The 25,524-nt window shown below is 34.1% G+C and overlaps 2 protein-coding genes across 6 annotated transcripts in view; one reads left to right on the top strand and one right to left on the bottom strand.

Annotated features, from left to right (window-relative positions):
* Positions 1-6,156, top strand: part of ARHGEF38 (Rho guanine nucleotide exchange factor 38) — a 132,703-nt gene extending 126,547 nt beyond the window's left edge. For both annotated transcript variants that reach the window (XM_027061842.2, XM_015062612.3), the window contains one exon: positions 1,780-6,156. In XM_027061842.2, the coding sequence (XP_026917643.1) occupies positions 1,780-1,965 (186 nt within the window). In that variant the 3' untranslated portion in view covers positions 1,966-6,156. The remainder of the gene's footprint in view (positions 1-1,779) is intronic.
* INTS12 (integrator complex subunit 12) overlaps positions 1-25,524 on the bottom strand; it is a 35,340-nt gene that overhangs the window by 2,022 nt on the left and 7,794 nt on the right. For 2 of the 4 annotated variants that reach the window (XM_027061867.2, XM_015062615.3), the window contains exons 2-7: positions 24,706-24,870; positions 20,714-20,866; positions 19,016-19,203; positions 17,173-17,332; positions 12,554-12,700; positions 9,009-9,999 (exon numbers count right to left, since the gene is read on the bottom strand). In XM_027061867.2, coding sequence (XP_026917668.1) covers positions 9,415-9,999; positions 12,554-12,700; positions 17,173-17,332; positions 19,016-19,203; positions 20,714-20,866; positions 24,706-24,861 — 1,389 coding nt within the window. In that variant the 5' untranslated portion in view covers positions 24,862-24,870 and the 3' untranslated portion in view covers positions 9,009-9,414. Of the gene's footprint in view, positions 1-9,008; positions 10,000-12,553; positions 12,701-17,172; positions 17,333-19,015; positions 19,204-20,713; positions 20,867-24,705; positions 24,871-25,524 lie in introns of those variants that run through there. The other 2 variants (XM_015062614.3, XM_053217084.1) reach the window with 2 other exon arrangements.

The following is a 25,524-nucleotide window of genomic DNA, read 5'->3' as shown; positions in this document are numbered from 1 at the left end:
TGACTAAGCCAACCAAGCACTCCATAAATGCTCCTCTCTTTGAAGTGGAGCTCATGCTGGAGTTGTTGAGACGATATAAAATCAATGATATCAAATCTTCATCAGAAGTTAAATAATAGTTCAACATCTACAAGAATAACTTATGCTGCTAACTATATAGTCCCCTCCCTACACTCCCCAGTCTCCTTTCCTGTTCAATGAAGTCATCTTATTTATCATTTTCTTTTAACATTGACTCTCAATTTTGAGAAAGTTAATCTGCTTGCCTTTCCCATATACTGTTTTCACATATTCCCTGTACTTTGAAATATGACATATTGACCCCTTTATCAACTTTGTCACCTACAGAAGGTTACCTTTTTCAAAAACTAGCTCACAATTAGTTAATATATCTCTCATGTGAGTAGAGTGTTTTTTGTTTGGTATGTGTGTACATTTTGTGGGGCACATTTTTCCCGAACTGGGTTGTAAGTTCTCTGACAATATCTGGCACTTGATAGGCACTTAATAAATTTTGATTGAATGAATAAATAAAATGTTAGTCAATGGCTTAATTTTATGATGTAAATAAACATTTCTGTTATCAATCTTACAATTTTAGTGGAAAAGGACTAAACATGTAGGGGCTTCTTATGCATCTAATAATTCTTAAGTATTCTTTTGAGGTTAGAGAAAAAAATATTTAATGATTATTTTTATATAGAGAGAGAAAGTGGGGGAGGAGCAGAGAGAGATGGAATCCCAAGCAGGCTCTGCTCTGTCAGCACAGAGCCCAATGTGGGGCTTGAACCCATGAACCATGAGATCATGACCTGAACCAAAACCAAGAGTCGGACTTGCTTAACCGACTGAGCCACCCAGGTGCCCTAAGGTTAGAGAAAAATTCTTTTGACTGAAGCATGTTTTATTAATTTCTAGGCCACTTAAAATTATTTAAAAATTATAAATTTAATGCATTGTCATTATAAAGGCTTAGAATATAAAGAAACAAGTAAAAATGAAAATCACCTCTAATTCTACCAAAGAAACTAACAGTTTTAGACTTATACAACTGATTTTATATCCTTTTTCTTTTTTTTTGACTGTTTCATCATAAAGCATTTGCTCCATGCTATTAGTCTCAGAAAACAGCGTTTTTAATGACTAAATTTACTTACTGTAAAGGTCACAAATTTCCTTAGTATAAAGGTACAGAATAGACTTAACTATTCTCCTCTTACTGAACATTCAGTGCTACTTCCATTTCCCTCACTTTCACCTTACAAATGGGGATTGCAGTAATATTATTATATAAAAATCTCTGCTAATGTCTCTATTTCTGTAGAAGAGATTCTTAGAGCAATTACTGAATAAAAAAAAAAAGAATGAACATTAAAAAAAAATCTTTTAGGGGCCCCTGCTTGGCTTAGTCAGTAGAGCATGCGACTCTTGATCTCAGGGTCATGAGTTCAAACCCCATGTTGGGTATGGAGCCTACTTAAAAAAAAAATAAAAAAAAAATTAAAAAAAAATAAATAAAATAATCATTTAATAGAAGCTGGGAAATTGCCTTCAAGCATGGACAGTTTAGACTCCTCCCAAAAGAACAATAAGAATGCCTATTGAACTATTCTCATCTGGGTCAAGGTTTAGCAAAGTAAATCCATCAGAAGGAATTGGGGAATGTGACTTTGAAAAAAGAAGAACAGTGTTCTAAAAGCTTGGAAATCTTTGTAATGTTTGTCTAAATATTTCTAAATATTGGTTCTGCTTCCAATAATGGCATTTCCTTCTGTCTAGATTTTCTATGCAGTTCATGCTTTTCAAGCACGAAGTGACCATGAACTCAGCCTTCAGGAGTACCAAAGAGTCCACATACTTAGATTTTGTGACCTAAGTGGCAATAAAGAGTGGTGGTTGGCTGAAGTTCAAGGGCAGAAAGGATATGTGCCAGCTAACTACCTTGGGAAGATGACTTATGCTTAAGAAAAGAAGCCCTTGACTTCTGTTTTCTGGCAGGTTATTGATGGGCTACCTCATAAAACTTACAAAATGTTGGTCTAGAAATCAAGAAACCTCCATACTACATGAACTGATACTGTATCAAGTTTTAAGGAAGACTGCTTCCTAACAAGATTATTTCAAAATGTATTTTGAAGAATAAATGTTGAGGGAAACAAACAGAAACAGCAAAACAAACAGCTAAAGCTCCAACTACCAACTACTTAAAAATGGAGATCTTTGAAAAGATAAATGTATCCTTTATCAGCATGAAAGGCTGGATAAGATTTTTTTCAATGTATTGTATTATGTATTTTGCCTCAAATGTTTTTCTCTCATTCTCTTTTGTGTGTGTGTGCACATATACACTCACACACATGTAATTATATTCATTATATGGTTATGTATACTATGTGATATAGATTATACACTGTTATGCATAAACCAGGGAATATACTAAATATACATAATAGGAATTAACAGCCAGCTAGAAATCTGTGTTGTGGAACATCTCTTTACTGTAAGTTTTAAATGAAAAAAACCCTGAATGACCTGATAATTATCTAACATTTACTGAATGCATACTACATGACAAAAACTGTTCTATATGTTTCTTATGTAGTAACTTATTTTTTATTATTTTTTTTTAACCTTTATTGATTTTTGAGACAGAGAGAGCATGAACGGGGGAGGTTCAGAGAGAGATGGAGACACAGAATCTGAAACAGGCTCCAGGCTCTGAGCTGTCAGCATAGAGCCTGACGTGGGGCTCGAACTCACGGACTGTGAGATCATGACCTGAGCCGAAGTCGGATGCTGAACCGACTGAGCCACCCAGGTGCCCCATGTGGTAACTTATTTGATACTCACAACATTATGAAGAAACTGTGGCCCACATGGATGAAGTAATTTAGCCCAGGTACACTGCTAGTAAGGGCTGGGACTCAAACCTAGGTCTGGTTCTGGGATCTACACTCCTAACCACTATGCTGTACCAACCCTCCAGGAGTATACATTTGCTGTCAGCAAAGCACTTAATGATGCACATAATGGACATTGATAAGGACCATTTTTCTCTCAGGTCGTATTTAAGTATTGAGAAGTTTTTCAAAATCAAGGGCTAGGAGGATTTCCATGATATTAGTCTAGAGAAAATGACGTATCTACGTTTATTTTTTTTGTTTTGTTTTGCTTAAACATTTTTAAAAGTATAATTGTTTAAAAACGATGCTACATGATCACTAATGTTACTTGAATGAGGAAATATTTTTGGATCGCTCAATCATTTGGATGATGAATGTGGAATGTGTACTCCATGTTCTGAGCCAAGATGTAAATATTTTTAGTTGCCGATTGTACTTAGACAAAGAAGGCATTAAGGATAACATTTGCTGAAACACAATGTCCTGGGACACTGAACTTTCACTTGGGAATAGCTCAAAATTGTCCCCTAAGATTTCAGGATATTTTGTCAAGACATTTTATTGACTTGTTGATGCTCCTTTAGGACAGTAAAAAGATTTAAAGTTTGACTTAGTGGTTTCCTTTAAACACCAATATAAAGTGGACTTTCATTTCCCACATAGAATGTGCTAATAATGACATTAAAGATTTAATTGTTACTTTGAAAGATTTGATCTCTAGAACGTATACTGTAACATACATTACTGAAGAATACAAATAACAAAATGAACAGTGATTTTCAGAGGGCTGTTTTAAGTATGCATATGACATGTACAACCATAGAAATTAAGACATTTCCATGACAGAATAATTTGCATTTCATAATATTGTACCTGAAATACTTAATCTAAAGATAGTTTTATAAGGTTCTAATGGTAAGTTGTTTTTGCATAACATTTTATTGTTTTGAGTTTGGATACTAAAAGAAGATTCTCTTTTAGACATACAGAGACTTTTTATGTCTTTTAAATGGTGCTTTGTACCCAACGGTGAAAACATAATTCCAGTTTGCATAGGGCAAAACAAAAGGAAATCCAAACTTGCTACTTGTGGTAACTATGAACATGCCCAACAACCAAACTGGTGGGGAAACTATATCTAATGTATTTTTTATATATGATATTTATACTTTTAATATATAAAAGTATATATATGTTTAATATATAACTTAATATATATTAAATGCATGTATTAAAATTAGCTGTGACTTCAATACTCCCCTTAAAATGAAGATTGATAGAAACAGCTCATATTTGCTGTTTTGGCTGAAATAAGTCACTAGATGTATAGAAGCTTTGTCTGCTTGTGTGGTCCTAGGTTGATGCCTCCTGTCTCACCTTTTTAGAAACCACACCACTAAAATCAGAGCTGCAGTTAGCTGCTGAGCAAGTGTAATGAAGCCATCTCCTGTAGTCCCTCACTATTGTAATGAACATACATTACTCTAAAACTATGTAGTTGCTATTTTAAAAATATACCTACATTTCATATGCCATTTAGGCTTTGTTTTTTTAACGTTATACAATACCTTCATTTTCTTGATATGTTGTTAAGAATCAAGTAATTATAATTTTCAGGTCAGACATTATTTTGTTGAACATAGGGGAAATGAAACTCAGATAGTTATGATGTATGTAAGTCTTTAAGAAGTTTAAAAAGATAAAACTATTGGTGACATCATTACAATTAAGGCATGAAGAAACAATTATTTCTTTGTATTTTAAATTTTAAATGTCATTGTAAAATATAGAATTCTCTGAAATGGGTATTTTTACCAAGAATGAAGGAGAAATTTCTGTGGCTGTTTTCCTTTGTAAAACAAATAAACAAGTGCATGTAAACATTTTATTTAGTATTTATTTTTAAATACAGATGTTCTAGTATACATAATAATGTTTGGAATTATAAAAGATCCAGTAATACAAATTACCATGGGTACTTAAATCATGTGAAAAAGTCACAAAGCCACTATCCGAACATTCCTTGTACTTTAGAAAAATATTCTCTTTTGCTATTAGTATAAAACAATTCTATGAAGGTTGAGCTGTGCAGAAGAGATACAGCGCACATTGTTAATCATATAAATGCAGCACTGCATGAAATACTTTTAAGTGCTGATGTATTTCATATTTTGCCTGAAATATAATTTGGACTTTTAGAGATGGCTATTAACTGCCTGTCACTATTTGTGATGAATAGTTCAGATGATGTACAAAAATCAGTGTTTTTATTACTGAAATATGAAATTAAAAACTGCCCATAAGCTTCTTAGATTTTTGTCTACTGCAAAACACTCTCAAAGCCATGTGAACAGAGATAAAATCTTTATATTCTAAGATGGCGGGGAAACTACTTTACTGAAATCCCGTTTGTCCTAACTATGGCTTCTTAAGGTACTCAGTGTAGTGCCCAATACTGAATACATTTAGCCCTCACAAAATTCAAGCCAAATTAAGCCTACAAATTTACATTATAGTTGATGAAAAAGTAATTAAATTTCATTGACTGGAAGGACACTCAACTTTACATTCTCTGGGGAAATTCTACTATTTATAGAATGTTACTATTTTTAAAGGCTAATTTTTTCTGTTACTTCCTTCTATACACTAAATTATATAAAAACTTAGTCATTAAATTATCTGTTATCTATAAAATTATCCAATATAACGCATCTTCACACCAGGACCATTGGAATTCAACCTGTGTCTCTGAAGGCCAGCTACTTCTTTCCTGTTATTAACTCTTGATATAGGCAAGATTTGCTTCGGTTTTTCAGTAAAATAAGTCACCCATTAGCATATAGCAGAATGAGTAGCTCTTGTTCAAAAATGTAGGGGATATATTCTTAGTCAAGTTTATCTTACAAGAAAACAATACTATGGTGTGCAAATGTATTTATGGCTTTCTCTAATTCTTTATATAATTTTTATGATTATTGTATTAATATATTTATTTTTATAAAATGATGTATTTTCTATACAACCTGTGATCATCACAGTATAATTAAATAATCTGTTACTAATAAACAGTACCATGACATCCTTGTGAGGTATCAGAATCAGAAACCTAACCTTAGAATGTTAGATGCCTCCCATTTTATCTCATTAATTATCATCTATATTTTATAGAGGAGGAAACCAAAGATTACACAGCTCATATATGGAGGGACTGGGATTCAAAACCAGGTCTTCTGACTTTAAGCCAGTGTTCATTTAGTGGGCTTTTTTTGTTAAGTCACCAAAATCTAACAAAGCACAATGTGCATAAAGTGATATTGACCAAATTTCTACTAAAATATGATTTGAGCTTACAATCCTAAAAGCTTACTTTGGCTCACCTACTTATAGGTCTATTCACTCACTGGCATAATATTTATTGAGAATTACAGTGGGATGCTGTGCAATGGTGTGCTAATGGTGTCCAAATCAAACAAGATCTCTGTCTTCATCCAATTTAAAATCTAGTGGTGGTGGTGGGGAAACCTATGTGTAACAAAATAAATGATAAATACTATTAATATAAAGCTGGTGACTTTCATCACATGGTCAGTTAAAAAGCTTTGTAGCTCACTTAATGGTATGGAACTGATGAATGGATAAAGATGTGGTTTATATATACAATGGAATATTACTTGGCAATGAGAAGGAATGAAATCATGCCATTTGTAGCAATGTGGATGGAACTGGAAGGTATGCTGAGTGAATTAAGTCAGAAAAGGACAGATATCATTTGTTTTCACTCATATGTGGATCTTGAGAAACTTAACAGAAGACCATGGGGGAAGGGAAGGGGGAAAAAATACTAACAGAGAGGGAAGGAGGCAAACCACAAGAGACTCTTAAATACAGGGAACGAACTGAGGGTGGATGGGGGGAGGTGGGGGAGAGGGGAAAATGGGTGATAGAGATTGAGGAGAGCACTTGTTGGGATGAGCACTGGATGTTATATGTAAGCCAGCTGGACAAAGTATATTTAAAAAAATAAATAAAAGCATGACCTTTGGAAAAAAAAATGGTATGGAAAAAATCAAAGTCTAAGATCTACCTGAAGAAAACTTTAATATAAAAATACCTGTATGAAATATCAAACTGAATTATATACAGTACTAGAATGTATGCATGCTTACACATATGTACAGATTCCAAATATATATTTATGCACATACAACCTATACAAAGAGCCATGCTCAATGAAAAATAACTTCCTAAAAAGGCTTCTAACATCCTCTCTGAAATACTACAGAAATTAAAAGCTGCGTCTGGGGCACCTGGGTGGCTCAGTCGGTTAAGCGTCCGACTTTGGCTCAGGTCATGATCTCACGGTCCGTGAGTTCGAGCCCCGCGTCGGGCTCTGTGCTGACAGCTCAGAGCCTGGAGCCTGCTTCTGATTCTGTGTCTCCCTTTCTCTGACCCTCCCCCGTTCATGCTCTGTCTCTCTCTGTCTCAAAGATAAATAAACGTTAAAAAAAAATTAAAAAAAAAAAAAAAGTTGCGTCTCTTCTCAACTCTTTCCAGTACATGTGTTCTGGCTGTGATGGGATAAAATTTTCCCCTTCAAGTGCCAGTGTGCAAACTGTACATTACGGCTTTAAGTTTTCATAGGTACTGCAGTCACACAAACTGTTAATTCGAGCTTAGCTTGTATCAGATCGTTTTGTCCAGTTTAGGTCAAACTAGCCCTGACCTATAAACAAATATGATGATTTTATGGGTTTTCCTTTTTTTTTTTTTTTTTAGTCTTTTTGACCCTAATGGGGATTTGGGGCTCATGCCAAATTATGTTTAATCCACAGAAATCTGTTTCTCAAAACAGAAACATCTGTAGGCAGATTTTCAACATGTAAATAGATGTTTACTCCACATGTAAGTAATGGGATTATCTCAATCTTGGATTCTATTTTACTATGAATAATTTAGTGCCGTTATTTAAGGGTCGTTTAAAATAGTAGCTTTCCTTTTATTGTCACAGAAATCTCGTATCAATATATTTTAGAAATTGTTAGAAAAAGCTAGAGATTAAGGGACTGGGTTTGAGATTAGAGGTTTTAAAGATTTAGTAGCACATATCAAAGTTGAAGAAATACGGCTGCTCATAGTCTAATGAATGAAGGAAATTTTGGACTTCCAGTTTCTGGATGAAATGAGGTATTCATGAAGTATGAAATGGCTGTTGAATTTTCCTGTGAGTAATAAACTGTTTCTTTGGGCCAGAAAGCCTCATATCTTCTGTCAAAAACTATATGTAAAACAACAGTAGGCTAATTTGTTAATTTACAAATAAGGCTACTGCTCAGACTCCCCACATTTTGTGATTTAACAATGTACACACACATCAAAATAATTTCAAGATTTAATCATGATATAGGAGCTTCTTTTATACAAAGGTAACTAAAATTGAAACGTTACAATACTTTTGGGCAATAGAAATAAAGCAGCCCTTTTTCTCTTCATGGTATAGGAAGAAACTACCAGCATGTAAGCAAGTCAGGAATTATTTTGGAGTGGATATTTTGCTCAAGAATTCTCAGGTGTGTGTATAATCAGGGTAAATCAAAACTCAACATTTATTAGGTACTAACTATGTGCAGATGTTAGACTGGCAATGTGAGGAAAAGTGGGCAATGGGAGAAAAATATTGCATTAAAAGGGCATGGGAGTTCACAATCTACAGAAGAGATACATCCCTAAATGATTATATGAAGTGATAAAAAAGGTATAATACAGAAATATGAGAAATCAGTTATGAAAAGTTAATTTTGAAAATGGGGAGATGAAATATTTGGGGTGAGAGGGAGAATCATGAAATGAGGCTGGGGACTAACAATGAATATCTGGAATATTGAGGGGAAAGTAGAAAACTTTATAATAAAGTGTCATTCCTGCCATCTTATAAGGCACCTAATTCAAAACCCTAATTCTTAGGGCTTTGCTAGAAGATGAACTATTCCTTTTTTTAAAAAAATTCACATATACTACCAGTCTCTTGGGATTCTAGAAGTTCTCATCAAGAATTAATTACTTTGTGGTTTTTTTTTTCATTTATTTATTTATTGAGAGAGAGAGAGAGAGAGAGAGAGAGAGAGACAAAGAACGAGTGTGAACAGGGAAGGGCAGAAAGAGGGAGAGACAGAATCTCAAGCAGGCTCCATGCTGTGATGGGGCTTGAACTCATGAACTGTGAGATCATGACCCTAAGTTGAGATCAAGAGTCGGATGCTCAACTGACTGAGCGACCCAGGAACCCAAAGAATTCATCATGCTAGTCAGTGTTTTCACACACTATGGAAACTTAAAAATGGTAAACAGATTTAAAATAAAAAGATTTCCAAATTTTGTTAAATAACATTTAGCATTTTAAGGTAAGAAATAATAGAAATTTCATTGTGAAAATTTTTATTAAATTATAGTATATTACAGTTTATGTCCTAATAAGATTTTAGGGTAATGTCAAATAAAAACCTACTTGGCCAGATTACTTCTTGAGTTTCTTCTGGGCAGCTTTCTTCTTGACCATCTGTAATCGCTTCATGGCATTGAGCTGTGATTCTTGTGAAGTTGGACCTTTAAGGGATGCTAAGGGAGAGCTGCTTGATTCTGAAGTGGTTTTGCTAGTGGTATTTCCACTGGACCCTGATGTCCCACTATTTCCATTCCCACTGAGTTGGCTGGTGCTTCCTGGAACTAAACTACTCGGACTAGGAAGACCCACTTTGCTAACATTGTCACAACTAACGGAGCGACTAAGGCCAGTTTTGCCCAAAGTTAGAGGTGGAGGTGGTTTCAAGGGTACAGTGGGTGCAGTGTTGTTATTGGAACCTATTTTGGAACCTATTCCACCTTTAGATGATGTCGCCAGACCAGTCAAACCCACAGGCTTCTGGTTAGTTGATGAGGTAGCTGGTTTCCCACTATTGTTTTGGGTTGTTGAACTCAACTTTGCTGTTGATGGACCAGCAGAAGAAGTTTTAGCTGCAAAAGCTGCCCATCCAGTTAGGCCACTAGTTACTGAAGAAGAAACACTGGTACTAGAAGAATTTCCTGAAATAGCCGTGGATGTCTAAAAAACAAGATAAATATTGCTTTAGAGCCAAGTATAATTAATACATAATGTAATATTCTTAAATATATAACAAGTTTAATTTTGGACTTTTTATACAGAAGTAATGGTTTGGGAAATTTAAATCACACCACCAAATTAAGTTCTTATGAAACTGATCTGAAAAAAAAACAACAACAAACAAACAAAAACCAAAAACCAAAAAACACAAACATTAAACTTATTCATAGCTAATGGATGCTACCACTTCCAAAGCAGAAATTCTGGGATGCCATATTCTTGTTCTAATGATTCTGAAAAAGAAACGTATGAAATTCCTTTTTGGGAATTGGTTTTAGATTCAGTTACAAGCTCTATCAGAAAAATCAGATTTAATGCTTTGTTTTTCACCTAAATAAAGTAATATCTAGCTCAGTAAAGCACCTTATTCTTTAGACTTTGCTCCAAATGGCTTGTGGATCATTTCAAAAACAGAATCCACTCTTAATGAATAAAAATGCTCATACCCAGGAAATTTAGAAGATGTCTGAGATAAACAGATTTATTTGATAATTACTTATTGAGTAAATGTGTCAGATTCTGAATTCATTTTTTCAATAATTTTTTTAAGTTTATTTTTGTTTATTTTGAGAGAGAGCGAGCAAGTCGGGAAGGGACAGAGAGAGGGAATCAGAATCTTAAGCAGGTTCCTCGCTATCCATACAAGAGCCTGCTGTGGGGCTCAAAGTCACAAACTGTGAGATCATGACGTGAGCCAAAGTCAAGAGTCAGACACTTAACCAACTGAGCCACCCAGGTGCCCTAGAATTTGTTTTTTTTAAAAATGTTCCAATACCAATTTTGAGTAAATAGCTCCTGCATTGCAAAATATATACAGATTTGCAATGTTAACTATTTGTAATTATACAGCTCTGGTGATATATTAAAAAGGTTTCATAACTTTATTTCCACAATTTGTTCAGGTTTCCATTGAAACTATCACATAAGAAGAGATCCCTGCTCTGTATAAAGGATTTTATTAACTGCCTCAAGAGCTGCACAGTGACATTTAGGCAGGTCTGACTCACTCCCAGATGAATTTCTTAAAGATTTAACACCTTAGTTTCTCTAATTAACTTCACTGGCCAATCAAAAGCTAACAGTGATACCAGCGTCACTATATAAATAAATATTGCTCTCATTCACACGAGGACAAATTTGTTTCACCTTCACACTGGGCAAAAATGTACTTTGTTCAAATTAATTATAAACTGAACTTCTCACCAGCATGCTCTCTACCTTTATATTAAGAAGAGTCACAAAAGCGTTAAATTTATTACAGGTAAAAGATTAAGTCTTACAAACACTAATTTACTTATCAATATGATAATTACCATGCCTAAAATATATGCTGTTATACTTTAAACCTGAACTCTGGGAGAAGTGGTAAAAAACATTTTTACTTCTTACAAGGTAGCCTTCAATACCATCTGCATGTGAACATTTTTAACCCATGTGAAAAGTAATCAGAATAGAGTGCTGAGATATTTATAAGAGGAAAAGCCCAGATTTTTGTTCACGTTCTCTGAAAAACAATAGGATTTTTTCACATTATACATTACACAGTAACTTTCTCATAAGATTATCCAGAGAAGATAAACCACACATAAATTACAAATTCCTAGAGGAATGCACACAGGTAATGAGAAAAAGTTAGTAAAGAAAGCAAAAGGACACAAGTGTGGTAAACTTAATTTTCAGTTATGAAAAAATCTAATTTTTTCCTTTTCTATTAAACACAAAACTGTCTGCCATATGGCTAAATGATCTTTCAACAAACATCACAAAAGAAAACCCATCTGAAGTAATTAAAAAGACCAACACTTATGAAGTACAAACAGAAAGCAAGTTCTGTATTCATAGCATTTTAGTTTAATGGCTTGCTGTTACTGGTATTGCTTTTCCACAGAATGACAGATGGCTTATAATACTATCAGGACAAGCAAAAGTAAAAACAACACCAATAATCCAGACCAAGTAATTTCTTAGTCTTTCAGTAAAGAAAATAAATTTCTCAACTATTCCTCAATTTTTACTGTAAGTAAAAACTACCCATTATCTTAGTTAGAAAGCAATTTGCTTTTTAATATGTGAATGGAACCATTTTTTTTCCATAGTAAAAAATGTACTAACTTTTATCATAAAAATAGCAAAACCTTTAAATCAGAATCAACATGACAGCCAAGGCCTTAACTTATTTGCCATAAAACGGTTTCATGTTGGATTTTTTTTTTCAACTGTTTATTTATTTCTGAGAGAGAGAGAGAGAGAGAAAAAGAGAGAGTGAGCGGGGGAAGGGCAGAGGGAGAGGGAGACACAGAATCTGAAGGAACGCCAGGCTCTGAGCTGTCAGCACAGAGCCTGATGCGGGGCTCGAACCCATAAACCCTGAGATCATGATCTGAGCTGAAGACAGATGCTCAGCCAACTGAGCCACCCAGGTGTCCCTCAAGTAAGTATTTTTTAGTCAATTAAATTAAAATCCAATCTTAGAAAAAAATGGAATGTACTGTACCTTGACCTCTGTTCTCTTAAATGCTAGAAAAGTTGTCTCTTGTTTGAGTTTAGTTTCTGGTTTCTTAACCAATGGATCTTTGACAGCTGGAGCTACAGAAACAACTGTGGGGGCTGGTTTCTGGGGTGGTTTCTGAGTTTTTTGAGCCTGTAAAAAATCGGTGAATTAGATACAAAATATTAACTGAATGCACACACACAAAAAAAAGACTAAAAATCTGTCACAGGACTCCTCATTGAATGGAAGTATAGTTGAACATTTACAAAATATTGTGGTGACACTGCAAATACAGATTCTTGGACAAATTATTTTTTATCATCCTATGAATGGTTTTATATATTTTATTCATTTCTAAACAGTAAAGATAATATTAAGCCTTAGAAATCATGCAGATAAGGGCTGATTAAATACCATTTTAACAAGGCAAAACAAATTGTTTCTTTAAAAAAAGAAAATCACAAACTATTTGTAACCAGTTAGCTTCACTTGTAATGAAGGGTATTTATCTATTATAGTTGGTCAATAAGACTTAGAAGAGTGTTTTTCTTGATATTCACATACATGTCTCTAAGTAACTGAGGGTGAGTTGAAAGGTACTTTGGATCAATTATGCAGTTTTAAAAACAGAAAATACAGAATGTGGATAAAGAACTATTGTTGATAAATAAGTATCTTTCTGAAGTTTTTCCACACTGCAGAACTAAGCATATTAAACTCTTTGAGAAAGTTCACAAATACAACTTTCTATGTTATCAAAGATGAATCTATACTCCCCATTCCTTTATAAGCATTTTTGGTTTTTATTTTGACCAATAATTGATGTTTTCCTTTTTTTTTTTTTTTTTGTAACTTGGTATTTTATTACATTCTCTTCCAAATAAAGTGGGTTATGAAGATGATTTATGTTACGTAAGAGTCTAGTACAGTGTCTGGCACATGTTGACTGCTGACAGTCATAGTTAATTAGACAACTGAATCTGGAAGAACCCATGCATCCTGGATGGGGAAAGATGCTCCGAGCCAGTCCATTGTCTTTGACAATCCTAAGAAGATCATGTGGGACTATATCAGGAAATTTATAAATAGTCCGTTCCCATTTCTGGAAATTGGAATGCAGCCTGTTTTGTCTGGGCATTCTTGTGTAATCTTCTCGTGTTATGGTTTACTTTACCATATGATTTTGATCCTTAAGTTTCAATTCATCCCATTTTTTAACATTACATGCCTTCCATATGAAAGTGTACCTACTTTCAAATATCACTTATAAAGCAACATTCAGATCAAGACTATTATTAAGGATGCTAGAAGACTACCTGTGGTAAAATATCTCAACTAGCAGTAAAGAAGGGCCATATTATCCTCTATTACAAAACGATGTTATGAGAATGCAGCCCTCAGAGTAAATAAAAAATACATGGTTCCATAACCATGGCTTTCATGCTTACATTTCCTTCAACCCACATCTTCCAGAGGTTAAACTCTGAAGACTGACCTAACTTGTATGCATTAGCAGATGAAGATTCATTATAATGCGGCCAAGAAAAGGCCTCTACATAGAAGATCATGTTTGGATCTTCTGGTTCCTCTATATCACCTAGCCATCTTAGAAGTTGAGTAAGAAACACCCAAAGCCCTTGGTTCTTTGATGGTAAATACTAGTTTTGGGAACTAGGATATTATCACTGACTTGGTGCTGCTCAACAAGGTACTATAATTTTTCATTGGGTGACTGCTTCACACATTGCAGAATGTATGAAATTCCCCACTCAGGACAATAATTGCCAGTATGGCAGCAATCAAAAATACCATGTATTGCTAAATGCTGCTGAGTAGGTGTGTTACTACCCTAGATTGAAAACCAATTCAGTAAGTCATATGAATCTCCAACATAGCACTGGGGCAAAACCCATTACGTGGTAAAGAGAACATTATAGAACTGAAGAACGATCTTGGAACCTGCCACACACTATCACAACATTCTTAACTAGGTCTTCCTATAATAATGTGTACTGAGGAACCTGCCCTAGTTGGAGAAATTAGTGTGAGGAGAATGGGGATATAAGATGCTATTTATAGTATCTCTAAAATTCCTTGGAGCAATAACCAATGCACGTATCGGAACCTCACTGAAAGCAATTATAGTTAGAATGACTAGGTGTAGCACCCACACTATTTCCAAATTCCTTTCTCTCATTATTTTGTGTTTATTGGATCTTGATCCTGAGCCTTTAGGCTCACTTCAGATCATGGCTTTTGGTATTTCTCCAAGTCTATTCTTAGTGAATTCTAATCATGTTTTAACATTAGTTATGGCTCTCCATTCAGTACTTTAACCGTTGGACATATGGACTAAACTTACTATTTCTGTTACTAATCCACATTTCCTCCATTTTACATACCTTAAACTGAGAACAACAGAATGTAGCACATGTCTAGTCCTGAGCTCTGCTCTGGTGCTATGCCAATGAATGAGACATGGTCTTACTGATCAAATTGATTACACATTTAATTTGTAAAGCAGATAAAGAACAAAGGATACCTGAGATGAAGAAAAGCGGAGAATGGAACAGGAAAGCTCACCACATAATCAGGGAATGATACATTTAGTCTGGCATGGCCAGAGTGTACGGGTGTATATGTTGAAGTGGTGGGAGAAAGGAATACAAAGACAGACTTGGGTCAAAGAGAGAAGGTCCGTAAATTCCCCCTAATGTGTATAATCTCATTATATAAGTAATTGAGAGCCATTGGGCATATTTAAGTAGATAAAATTAGATAAGTACTTTAGAAGAATAATTCTAATTGTTTTAACTGAAGTGAATAAAGTGGATTGAAAGGAAGCGAGGAACCTCCTTAAGAGGCTAAAGCAACAGACAAGAAGTGAGGGATTTGTGGAACAAGGTAATAATGGGCAAAATGAACAGAGTCAAGAAATGGATAAGAGGAAGAACCAGCAAATTTGGTGACCAAAGTAATATGGAATTAAGAGAGGCATCAAGGATAATGTTTTCTCATTCAGGCAACTGGGGGAAAAACTGAGTGGAGAAGAAAATTTCAATTTTAAAGATGTTAAACTTAAAGTTACTGTAGGATATCAGGTCAGCTGCCGAAATTCATTCCAGAAACAGGGTCAGAACCATAAACATACATTTGGTGCAAACTAAGTCATATAAAATGGAGGAGAAAATACTTTGAGAGTAGTGTTTACTTACTTGAGACTTTACAATAAAATAACAGTAAAAAAAAAACCTTTGAAAGTACACTAAAGAAAGACATTATGGTCACAAATTATTTATTTTTACTATTATCAATTCTTAGTGACTACTTCTGTCAGTGCCCTGGAATGCACTATATTGCTCACCCATAATCATTTGGTTGAGGTCCTGGAAGACTAGTTTAAACAATAAACTAAATAAAAATCAGACTAAGAAAAATTATACCTTGTCACAGAAAATCCCTGTTACAAACTGAAAGTATAACATACTAGTGAAATTAATAGGAAATAACATTTCATATTATATATATATTTAATGTTTATTTTTTGAGACAGAGAAAAAGGCAGAGCTGAGTGGTGAGGGTCAGAGAGAGGGAGACACAGAATCTGAAGCAGGCTCAAGGCTCCAAGCTGTGAGCACAGAGCCTGACACAGGATTTGAACCCACAAACTGAGAGATCATGACCTGAGCGGAAGTCAGACACTCAACCGACTGAACCACCCAGGTGCCCCAAACATTTCCTATTTCTGATTTAACTGACTGAAAAGTAAAATAGGTATCCTGAATTTTTACTTTTAACTAAATATTCCTAACTTTAAAAAAGATACATTTGACCAGAAAAGTCTATGTAGAAATTTATTTGGTTAACAGACATGAAAATTCTCCTATCAAGAATCCCTACTCTAAGGGAAGGAAGAAGAGGAGAAGCAAATAAGTCACTGGATTTCTTTAAAGGAAAATGAAGTTCACTTATCTATTTTTTAAATGAATAAAAGTTACAATGCTATCCAATATAACAAATGGAAATGCATTTCAGTATGATGTTAAAGGCAGTTATGTTAGTGAGCAGTAGAAAGAGAAAGTACATTGGGAAAATGAGATAAATGGTCACTCAAAGACAATGAGAAGGAAAAGACAGAAGAATAGAGAAACACACATGGAAAGACACAGATGCATATACAAATAATGTCTCTGTAAACAGCTTGTGAGTTTGATGGTTTCAGCCACTCAGGAACAGACATTTTCAAAATGTCCTTACCAGACTCACCAAAGACCAGGGCTTTATATTTCACCATTTCCCACAGTGGTTTGTAGTATTTCTAAATGTTTGTAAATACACTGACATACTAGTAACAAACATTAATATTTTGTGAGTCTCTAATCTTGTTTATCTATAATAGAATAAGCTAAAAGCTGAACAGAGAAAAATGGATATAACATGGTCTAAGAGTTTAGGCATAGATACATAAATCATACATATACACTATACATACGAACACTTAAATAATCAGTATTTGTAATTTTTTTTCAACTAACTTAAAGGTTCAAATGTTTATTTTGAAAGCAATTATCAGCAAAAAAATGACAGAGACCATTTAAAACAGAGAAAAAAAAGATTCTTACCATTCTTTTCATTTGTCTGGTACATCGGGCACAATACCACACAAGGCGAGGGTCATTCACTTCCTTGTCTGTCACCTGAGGCTTATGGCAGTCTTGGTGGTAGAGATTATGGCACTCCTGACATTCTACTAATTGATTTCCAGATGCCACCGTCATTTGCCTAAGAAAATAACCATTAAACACTGCACTTATTTGAATGCAACAATTTGAAGCCATTTTAGGGTTGATTTTGTAAATGTGATATATTAAAGAAGGTGAACACCAAACAAGAAAATAGTAAGCTCTAACATGTAGCCTGCACATGTTAGAGTTTTTAAAGCTTGTGCTCAACTATGAATACAAGGTGCCTCAGTAACTGAATTTGGCTATATTCTCTTTGCCATTTCACATTGTAATTTTTTTCTTTTTCCCAGAAAGTAGACTTTGGCTAGTTGTCCAACAGTCTCATAATATTTTCTCTATACTTCTATTATATTCCTTTATATTTGTTACCTACATGCTGTTCTTTCTTCTTCATTAACATACAAGTTCATTAAAAATAAGTTGTCTATATATTTAAATTGATTTATATACAAAGGTGGAAATAGGACCCAATTCTCTACAGTGTTTAGCATATTGCTGTGCAAATATGGGTGTTCAATAAATACATGTGTTATCAGCTGAATAGGACGTGTATCAATAAAATATAAATTCTAGGGCGCCTGGGTGGCTGACTCTTGATTTCGGTTCAAGTCATGTTCTTGTGGTTTGTCATATCAAGCCCTGTGCCAGGGTCTGCGCTGACAGTGTGGAGCCTGCTTGGAATTCTCTCTCACCTTCTCTCTGTCCCTCCCCCACTCTCTCTCTCAAAATAAATAAATACTTATATTTATACATATACATATATATATATATATGAATTCCAACAGCTCAAAAAGCAATCACCACAGACTTAGACTATCATAAAAACTCTCCAAATGGAAGGTTAGTTACTAGTTCTCTTTCCATTATTACTATACCATTTATTTCTTATTTAAAAGTGATAAACTTTATGGTAGATGAAGGTTGAAATAAATATATGTGAAAACAATGAAGCTGTAACAAATGTTTCTATTCAGAAACACATTAACTCATTCTCTACAAGGCTCACAAAAACTTAGTTATTTACTCAGTTCCAATGCACCAGAATCTAACATTTTCATGAAGAAAACAGCAACAAAGATGGTAATCTTTTCTGTTGTGCTAGGCAGTAAAAACCATTAACAATTAAAAATATAGCCCTTTGCAACAAGGAGTTTCAAATTCAGTTATTCAGATTTCTACAGTGCATCTTCTAATAAGCAAAATTATTCATGTTTTTATAATTATGTATCCATGTTTTAAAACAACACTCAGAATAATCTACGTGATTCATTTACTTCTTTTCCATTATTTCTAGGAAATGATTTTATGGTGTTTAGAAAATGATGTATAACAGCCTATTTTATAAGTACTATCAACAATTCAGAAGGAAAAATAAAGCAACACAGACTTCTTAAAAAGAACAGAAATAATTGACTCTGCTAAATACTCTTCATCACTAAAGAATAACACAATAATTGGTTTCCCTCTAGAACCCAAGAATGCAGAAAATGCTGCTATGACATAATAGATTAAAGATGCCACAGTAAGAAAGATAAAATATTTAACAGTTTTCAAGATGTTAAATTGTTATATGGGGCAGTTCACAGAGAATAATTTACTCATCTATCTACTACCCACCACCAAATAATAAAAACAAAAGAAAAACACCCAACAATTGGTCTGATTTTTTTTTTCTTTTTGTTTGTTCTTCATGAAAACAAAAGAACCTGTGAAAACTTACCTACAAACAACACAGGCCAATCCCATCTCCATGGCAAAATCATCAGCACTGGTCTCCTCAAAACTGGAAAGGTCAGCCATAGCTAAATCCTTGCTAGTTTGGACAGTAATAGGAGAGGACCGTGTCTCTGGTTTCTCCAATCTAGGTTTCTTTGGAATATCAACTCCTTCAGTGATGTCTGATTTCATCTATAAAAAGCACCCAATTAGTAAGTAACATGTTAGAATAAACTTTAAATCACTGAGATGGATAAGATAGACACTGCACAATGACCAAGTCCACTTGATAGATATTTTGACATAGTTAGTTAGGGGCAGATATAAATACTAAAGATCTGTAGAAGACTTATAATAAATTCATCATCAATACATTAAAAGAAACCAGCAAGGTAGAAATAAAAATCAGAACATTTTAGCATGTAACTGTATTTGTCTTTTTATTCTTTTATCCATTAAAGAATTTTGGAAGCTCAATGGATTTACTTATATGCCCTGAGAAGCCACAGCACTAACAAGGCTATTTTTAAGGGTACTTTTTATTTTAAATATTTTAAATTATAAACTACCGATATTTAAAACATATTGAAACGAAGTAAATAGTAAACCATCTACCAGTTATCCAGATATTGCCATATTTACTTCAAAGCAAATTCTGGCTCCTCTCTTTAAGATATAAATGTTATAGATGTATCTGTCAGATTGGCAACAATTAAAAAGTCTGGGAAGACATGGAGAATTTGCAATTCTTATACTTTATTCGTGAGAATATAAATTTAGTACATGCACTTTGGATAGTAATTGGCAATGTCTAGTAATGTTGAAGAGGTACCTATCCTATTACATCCATTAACGGATATGCATCCTATAGAAATTATCACCATGTGCACAAAGAATTTATCTTTAAAGCAGCTCACTGAAGCTCCATTGTACTAGAAAAAAAAGAGAAATAAACTAACTCCTCATCAGTAGGGAAATGGATAAACTGATTTACTTACTGAATAAATGTTACATGGTAGCTGAAAGAAATAGATCTTCATGTATCAACACAGATGAATTTCAAAAGCACATTTCTGAGTGATGAAAAAGTTGCCAATAGATATACATGTACAGTATACCATTTATATAAATTTAAAAGCACAGAAAACAATATAGTTTACGAATAGCCAATATTTATCACAAGCATGAAAACATTTGGGACTAATATACTCCACTTTAAGGGCAGTGATTACTAAAGATTTTTTTTATGTATTTTTTACAAAGTGCTAAAATCTCAATAATTGACTATGTGCAAAAATCATTCAAAATAGGCAATCCAAGACTTATTTGCAGCTCTGTTAAGGTACACATCATCTTGTAACAAATTTCACATTTAGTCACTTATTCCTTCCTATCTTTTCTTCTCAGCAACTGTTCCATTTAGAATATTTAAGTTATGGATTAAAGTTTATACTTGAAATTAGCACATCACCTAGGGCTCAACTGCGTGTTGCCAAGGATTTCAATAAATGGTTAAAAAAAAAAGTTTCTAAGTTTTACTGATTTTTCAAAAAATCGACATCTATAATTATCCAAATATGTTTACTGGGTAATTATTGTGTACTTTTACCTACTATTATATAAAAGAAGTGAACACCAAAGAATTGTTCCTGCCTACAAGCACAATTGATTTCCTTTTTTAAAAACTAGATTAAATTCTTACTTTATCAGCTGGTCTCTTTTCAGCTTCCTTCTTTACTTTTTCAGTTGTGAGGACTTTGCCATTATTATTGCCAGAAGGAAGACTGGAGGATGTTTTGGGCTCTTGCTTAACAGAAATAGCTTTTGCACTTGAAATTTTGGGTGGCTCCACATCCTAAGAGATGAAATAAAAAGATACCTATAATCAACTGTTCTAACCAATTGTAGAAAGTAGACCACAAATGTAAACGATTTTCAGTTAAAAACTATCATGTTTGGCCAATGTAACATCCATTTCTTTAAACAGATTTATTGAGAAATAATTGATATACAAACCGCATCTATTAAAGTATAAAATTTGCTAAGTTTCATGTGAAACCAGCACTATAATCAACATAATAAACATATCCATCATCCCCCAAAGTTTCCTTGTGGCCCACTATAATTACTCTTAGAGGCATACATCCTAGAGAAACTATGTCCCCCCATCCTCAGGCAACCATGCTTTCTGGAACTACAAATTAATTTACATTTCCTAGAAATTTATATGAATAGAATCATACAGTGTGTACTCCTTTTTCTGGCTTCTTTCACTCAGTTTACTTATTTTGATACTGATTCATATTGTGCACTATATCAATAGTTCATTCCTTACATGTTGCTGAGTAATATTCTACTGAATGGATATACCACTTGTTTATACATTTATCCATTGGTGGATACTTGTTTATAGTTTGGGGCTATTACAAATAACGTTATTATGACCATTCATGTACAAATCTTTGTATGGACATTTACTTCCATTTCTCCACAATTAATGTCTAGGAGTGAAATGGCTGGATTATATGAGGTGTATGTTTTTAAAAAACTGCCAAACCATTTTCCAAAGTGTTATGCCATCTTCCATTTCCACCAGTTGTATATGAGAGTCTTAGTTCCTTCACATCCTCATCAACACATCCTCTTTTTACTTTTAGACATTCTAATAGGTATATAGTAGTATATTACTGTGGATTCAATTTCCATTTACCTAATGTCTAATGATGTTGAATCGTTTTTCAAGTGCTTGTCTACCATACGTTATTTTGTTTGGAAGTTTTTATTAAAATGTTTTGTCCTTTTTAAAAAATGGAGTTGTTTGTTTTATTAATGACTCTAAAAAGTTCTCTATAGGTTCTGGATACAAGTCCTTCATCAGACACATAATTTACAAATATTTTCACCCAGTCTCTGGCTTGTCTTTTTTTTTATTTAAAATTTTTTTTTTCTTTTTAACATTTGATTAGTTTTTGAGAGACAGAGAGAGACAGAGTACGAGCAGGGGAGGGGCAGACAGGGAGACAAAATCCACGAAGCAGGCTGCAGGCTATGAGCTGTCAGCACAGAGCCTGATGTGGGACTTGAACACATGAAACACAAGATCATAACCTGAGCCGAAGTCGGATGCTTAATGGACTGAGCTACCCAGCCACCCCTGGCTTGTCTTCTTATTCTGTTTTATGCTTCCAATCCTTGTTCTTATATTACCACTTTGCAGATATTTATACTTGCTATGTATTACTAATAGATAGTATAAAAAGTTTATGTATAAGATACCTCTTGGAATCGCCCTTCAAAAAAGGAGGGCATTTCCTACCATTCTAAATAAAACTAGCACATCTGAGTGCAGTCTACTTTTTTGAGACAGCAGATAAATGTAGAAAAATACAAATAGGAACGATATACATTAGATTCAGAACAGTAGTAACCTCCAAGGAGGAAGAAATGGGGAAGGGATAAAGAATGGGGCTTTCGATTTCTTGGTAGTTGCACTTGATTTATTGTGCTGTCTGGAGGAGGTGTTGGCAAACTGAGGCCTGGAGGCCAAATCTGGCCTATTGCCTGTTTTTTATAAATAACGTTACATTAGAACACAGCAATACTCATTCATTTTATGTATTATCTGTGGCACTTGCATGCGACCATGGCAGAATTAGATTGTTGTGCCAGAGACCATGTGGCCCACAAAGCCTAAAATATTTACTATTTGATACTTTACAGAAAGTTTGGTGACCATTCATGTACACCTAGGAAAGTGATGGAAAAAATGTTAGTAATGCAGATTAATTTAAAAGTGTAACATAAAAAATGAAAAACATAATCTTGTAGCATTTGAAAACTATTATCTAATTCAGCAAAAAAGTTACAAGTCATTGGCGGAGGAGTTAAGTTCTAGGTTTGTTTGTTTTTTTTTAAGTTTATTTTGAGGGAGGTTAGGAGCAAGAGGGGGAGGGGCAGAGAGGGAGAAAGAAAACCCCAACATGGGGCTAGAACTGACGAACAAGGAGATCAAGACCTGGCCTGAAATCCTGAGTCAGACATTTAACTGACTGTGTCCCATCTAAGTTCATTATTTCACATAGGACTTACTGAATGATGTAAATGAAGATATCAACTGATTTTTATGTTGCAATTACACTTGGAGAGTCAGCTGTTAATGTTTATAAGCATACCACTGCCTCCAGGTGATTCTCTCTCTAGAGATGTAAATGGCAGCTGAAGGCTACAATGAAATGAATCCAGGGTTTTTAAATACCTGACAGTATTTTCTCTAAACTGATCAATAAGAAGTAACTCTAGTTAGAAATCTAAGGGCAGGAGGCTTTTTAATCAAAACAAATTTTTCATGTACTTTAATAGATGAACTTCCTTCTGTTTGAGAATCTCAAAATACAGTACTGCTTCTTTAGTAATAATAGGTTTTACCTATTGGGATATTATCAACATTCAGAGCAGAATGAACTTACTAGTGTGTTTTGTAGAGCTGTATAATTTGGCCAGTTTGAATTCACTGAATTTACCAGAATGAGAATGGTAGAAGAAATGAGGACACAATGGCGCTACTATTCAAAGGGCAATAAAAAGGCTTGAGAATACTAGAGCTAGTGTTAAAAGAAGACTGGGGACAAAATACCACTGTTTACTTGGGCACTGAGTCTGGGACTTGGGCCTGTCTTTAATTTGAGATTGTGAGTTAGACTGAGCTAGTGATGTAATCCTGTCTTCCTTTTCTCATCTTGTTATCTGGGTCCAAAGACCTGGATGACTTTGGAGTTTCAGGGCTCTAGAGCTTTGGAAAGGTTTGAAAGAATGTCTCAGGTATTACAAATATAATAAATGCTGCCATTCACTAAGAGCCTATTATGTACCGGGTAGATACTGCACTAGGTGGCTTACATGCTTTATCTCATTTAATTTTCACAATTTTCAAGGTAATCCTTATTACCTCCATTCTACTAATGAAGAAATAGAGGCTGGAGGAAATGAAGTTACTGTGTACCTCGGTTTCCTTATTTTTAAATGAAAATAAATAACACCTATTTCAAAAGATCATTATCACAATTAAAATTAATTATACACATACACCAAGCAGAAAAATACCTGAAACACAATAAATGTTCAAGATACATTATCTATTACTACACAACTAGTAAGAGGCAAACTGGGATTCAAAACAGGTTTGTCTGGTTTCAAACTGTATATTCTTTTCACATAAAGTTGTTTGGCTGCTTTGTCATTATCAAAGTTGGAGCCACATAGTTGTCATAATTTATCCACATACCTCCTTTTCCCCTTAAAGTATCCTATCTATATTCAATCTACTTCATTGCAAAATTTGTCCTTTTACTTCATTAAACATTAAAACATTAGAGAATAATTACAAGTCACAGTTTCATCCAGTAGCTTAAAATTTGGGGGGATGAGAAACAATTAGAAATTAAATCATAAATAAGTAGGTTTCCCTACACATAAAATAGAACAGAGTATCCCTCACACCCAGCTAACTTTTCCATGTAGAGTAAAAGTTCTCTGAAAACATGAAGGAAGAATAGAACACTAAAGAATATAATTTCCTCATGCCACAATGAAAGATTATTTTGGCAGGGAGACTGTTTTAAGATGGTCTAAATATTAACACTGTTCTACTGCAGGCCTTAACAAAACTCCCCCCAAGCTTTTAATTCTTGCAGGTACCTTTTGAGATGGACGGTAACTTGAATCAATGCCCCGAGCCAAAGATTCATCAAGTAGTGCCTTTAGCTTTTCTGCAGAATCTTTACTTTTTGAATGTAAGAAGCCAAGTGCTTTCAAAAAAATGGGATCAAGTTCCAAGTTCACAGCAGCAGCCATTGCAAACACCTGAAGAAAATAAGAAAGAGGGGGGATTAATTTAGAGACAATGAGCAATTATCTATGTTAAAGATTATCTATCAGGTTCTTTTATTTATAATAGTAATACTGTGCCCATTATACAAAATCTGAAACATCAGAAGAAAAGTAAATTTCCTTGTTATTCCTACCAAATTCGTTTCCCCTGAAGCAAGAACTTTATCAGTGTTGTGTGTATCCAGACCCTGAATTCAAATTCAAATTCAAATCCTGAATTTGAAATGCAGATAAGCTCCTCCCTGCCACAGAGCACCTTCCTCAGGGTTTTAAAATATACGCTTACAGTTCAGTGTACAGGAACTTGATGTGTTTAGGTCAGGTTTACCATATGTCAAAATTTCTTCTCTCAAACCTTATTTCCATTACCAAAAAAAAAAAAAAAAAAAAAAAAAGATTTGAGGCGGCGAGGCATGGCAGGAAAACAATGGTTAAAGGAAACATCAGGTGATGAGCTAAAGGTCATTGCTGCAACTTTTACCTCAACTACCTTTTTTAAATCTCCTTAATCCTCAACTCCATTCTTGAATGCCTCAGAAAACATACTAAGATAATCTATTGGACTACATTTAGATTGTGGTATCTCATGCATTAACCTACTTTTAAAAAGCAAGGTCTCTGAGGAAT

The sequence above is a fragment of the Acinonyx jubatus genome, chromosome B1 (assembly GCF_027475565.1).
Source record: "Acinonyx jubatus isolate Ajub_Pintada_27869175 chromosome B1, VMU_Ajub_asm_v1.0, whole genome shotgun sequence".
Lineage (NCBI taxonomy): Eukaryota > Metazoa > Chordata > Mammalia > Carnivora > Felidae > Acinonyx > Acinonyx jubatus.
The sequence above is the reverse complement of the archived record's forward strand: the minus strand, read 5'-3'. Positions and strand labels throughout refer to the sequence as shown.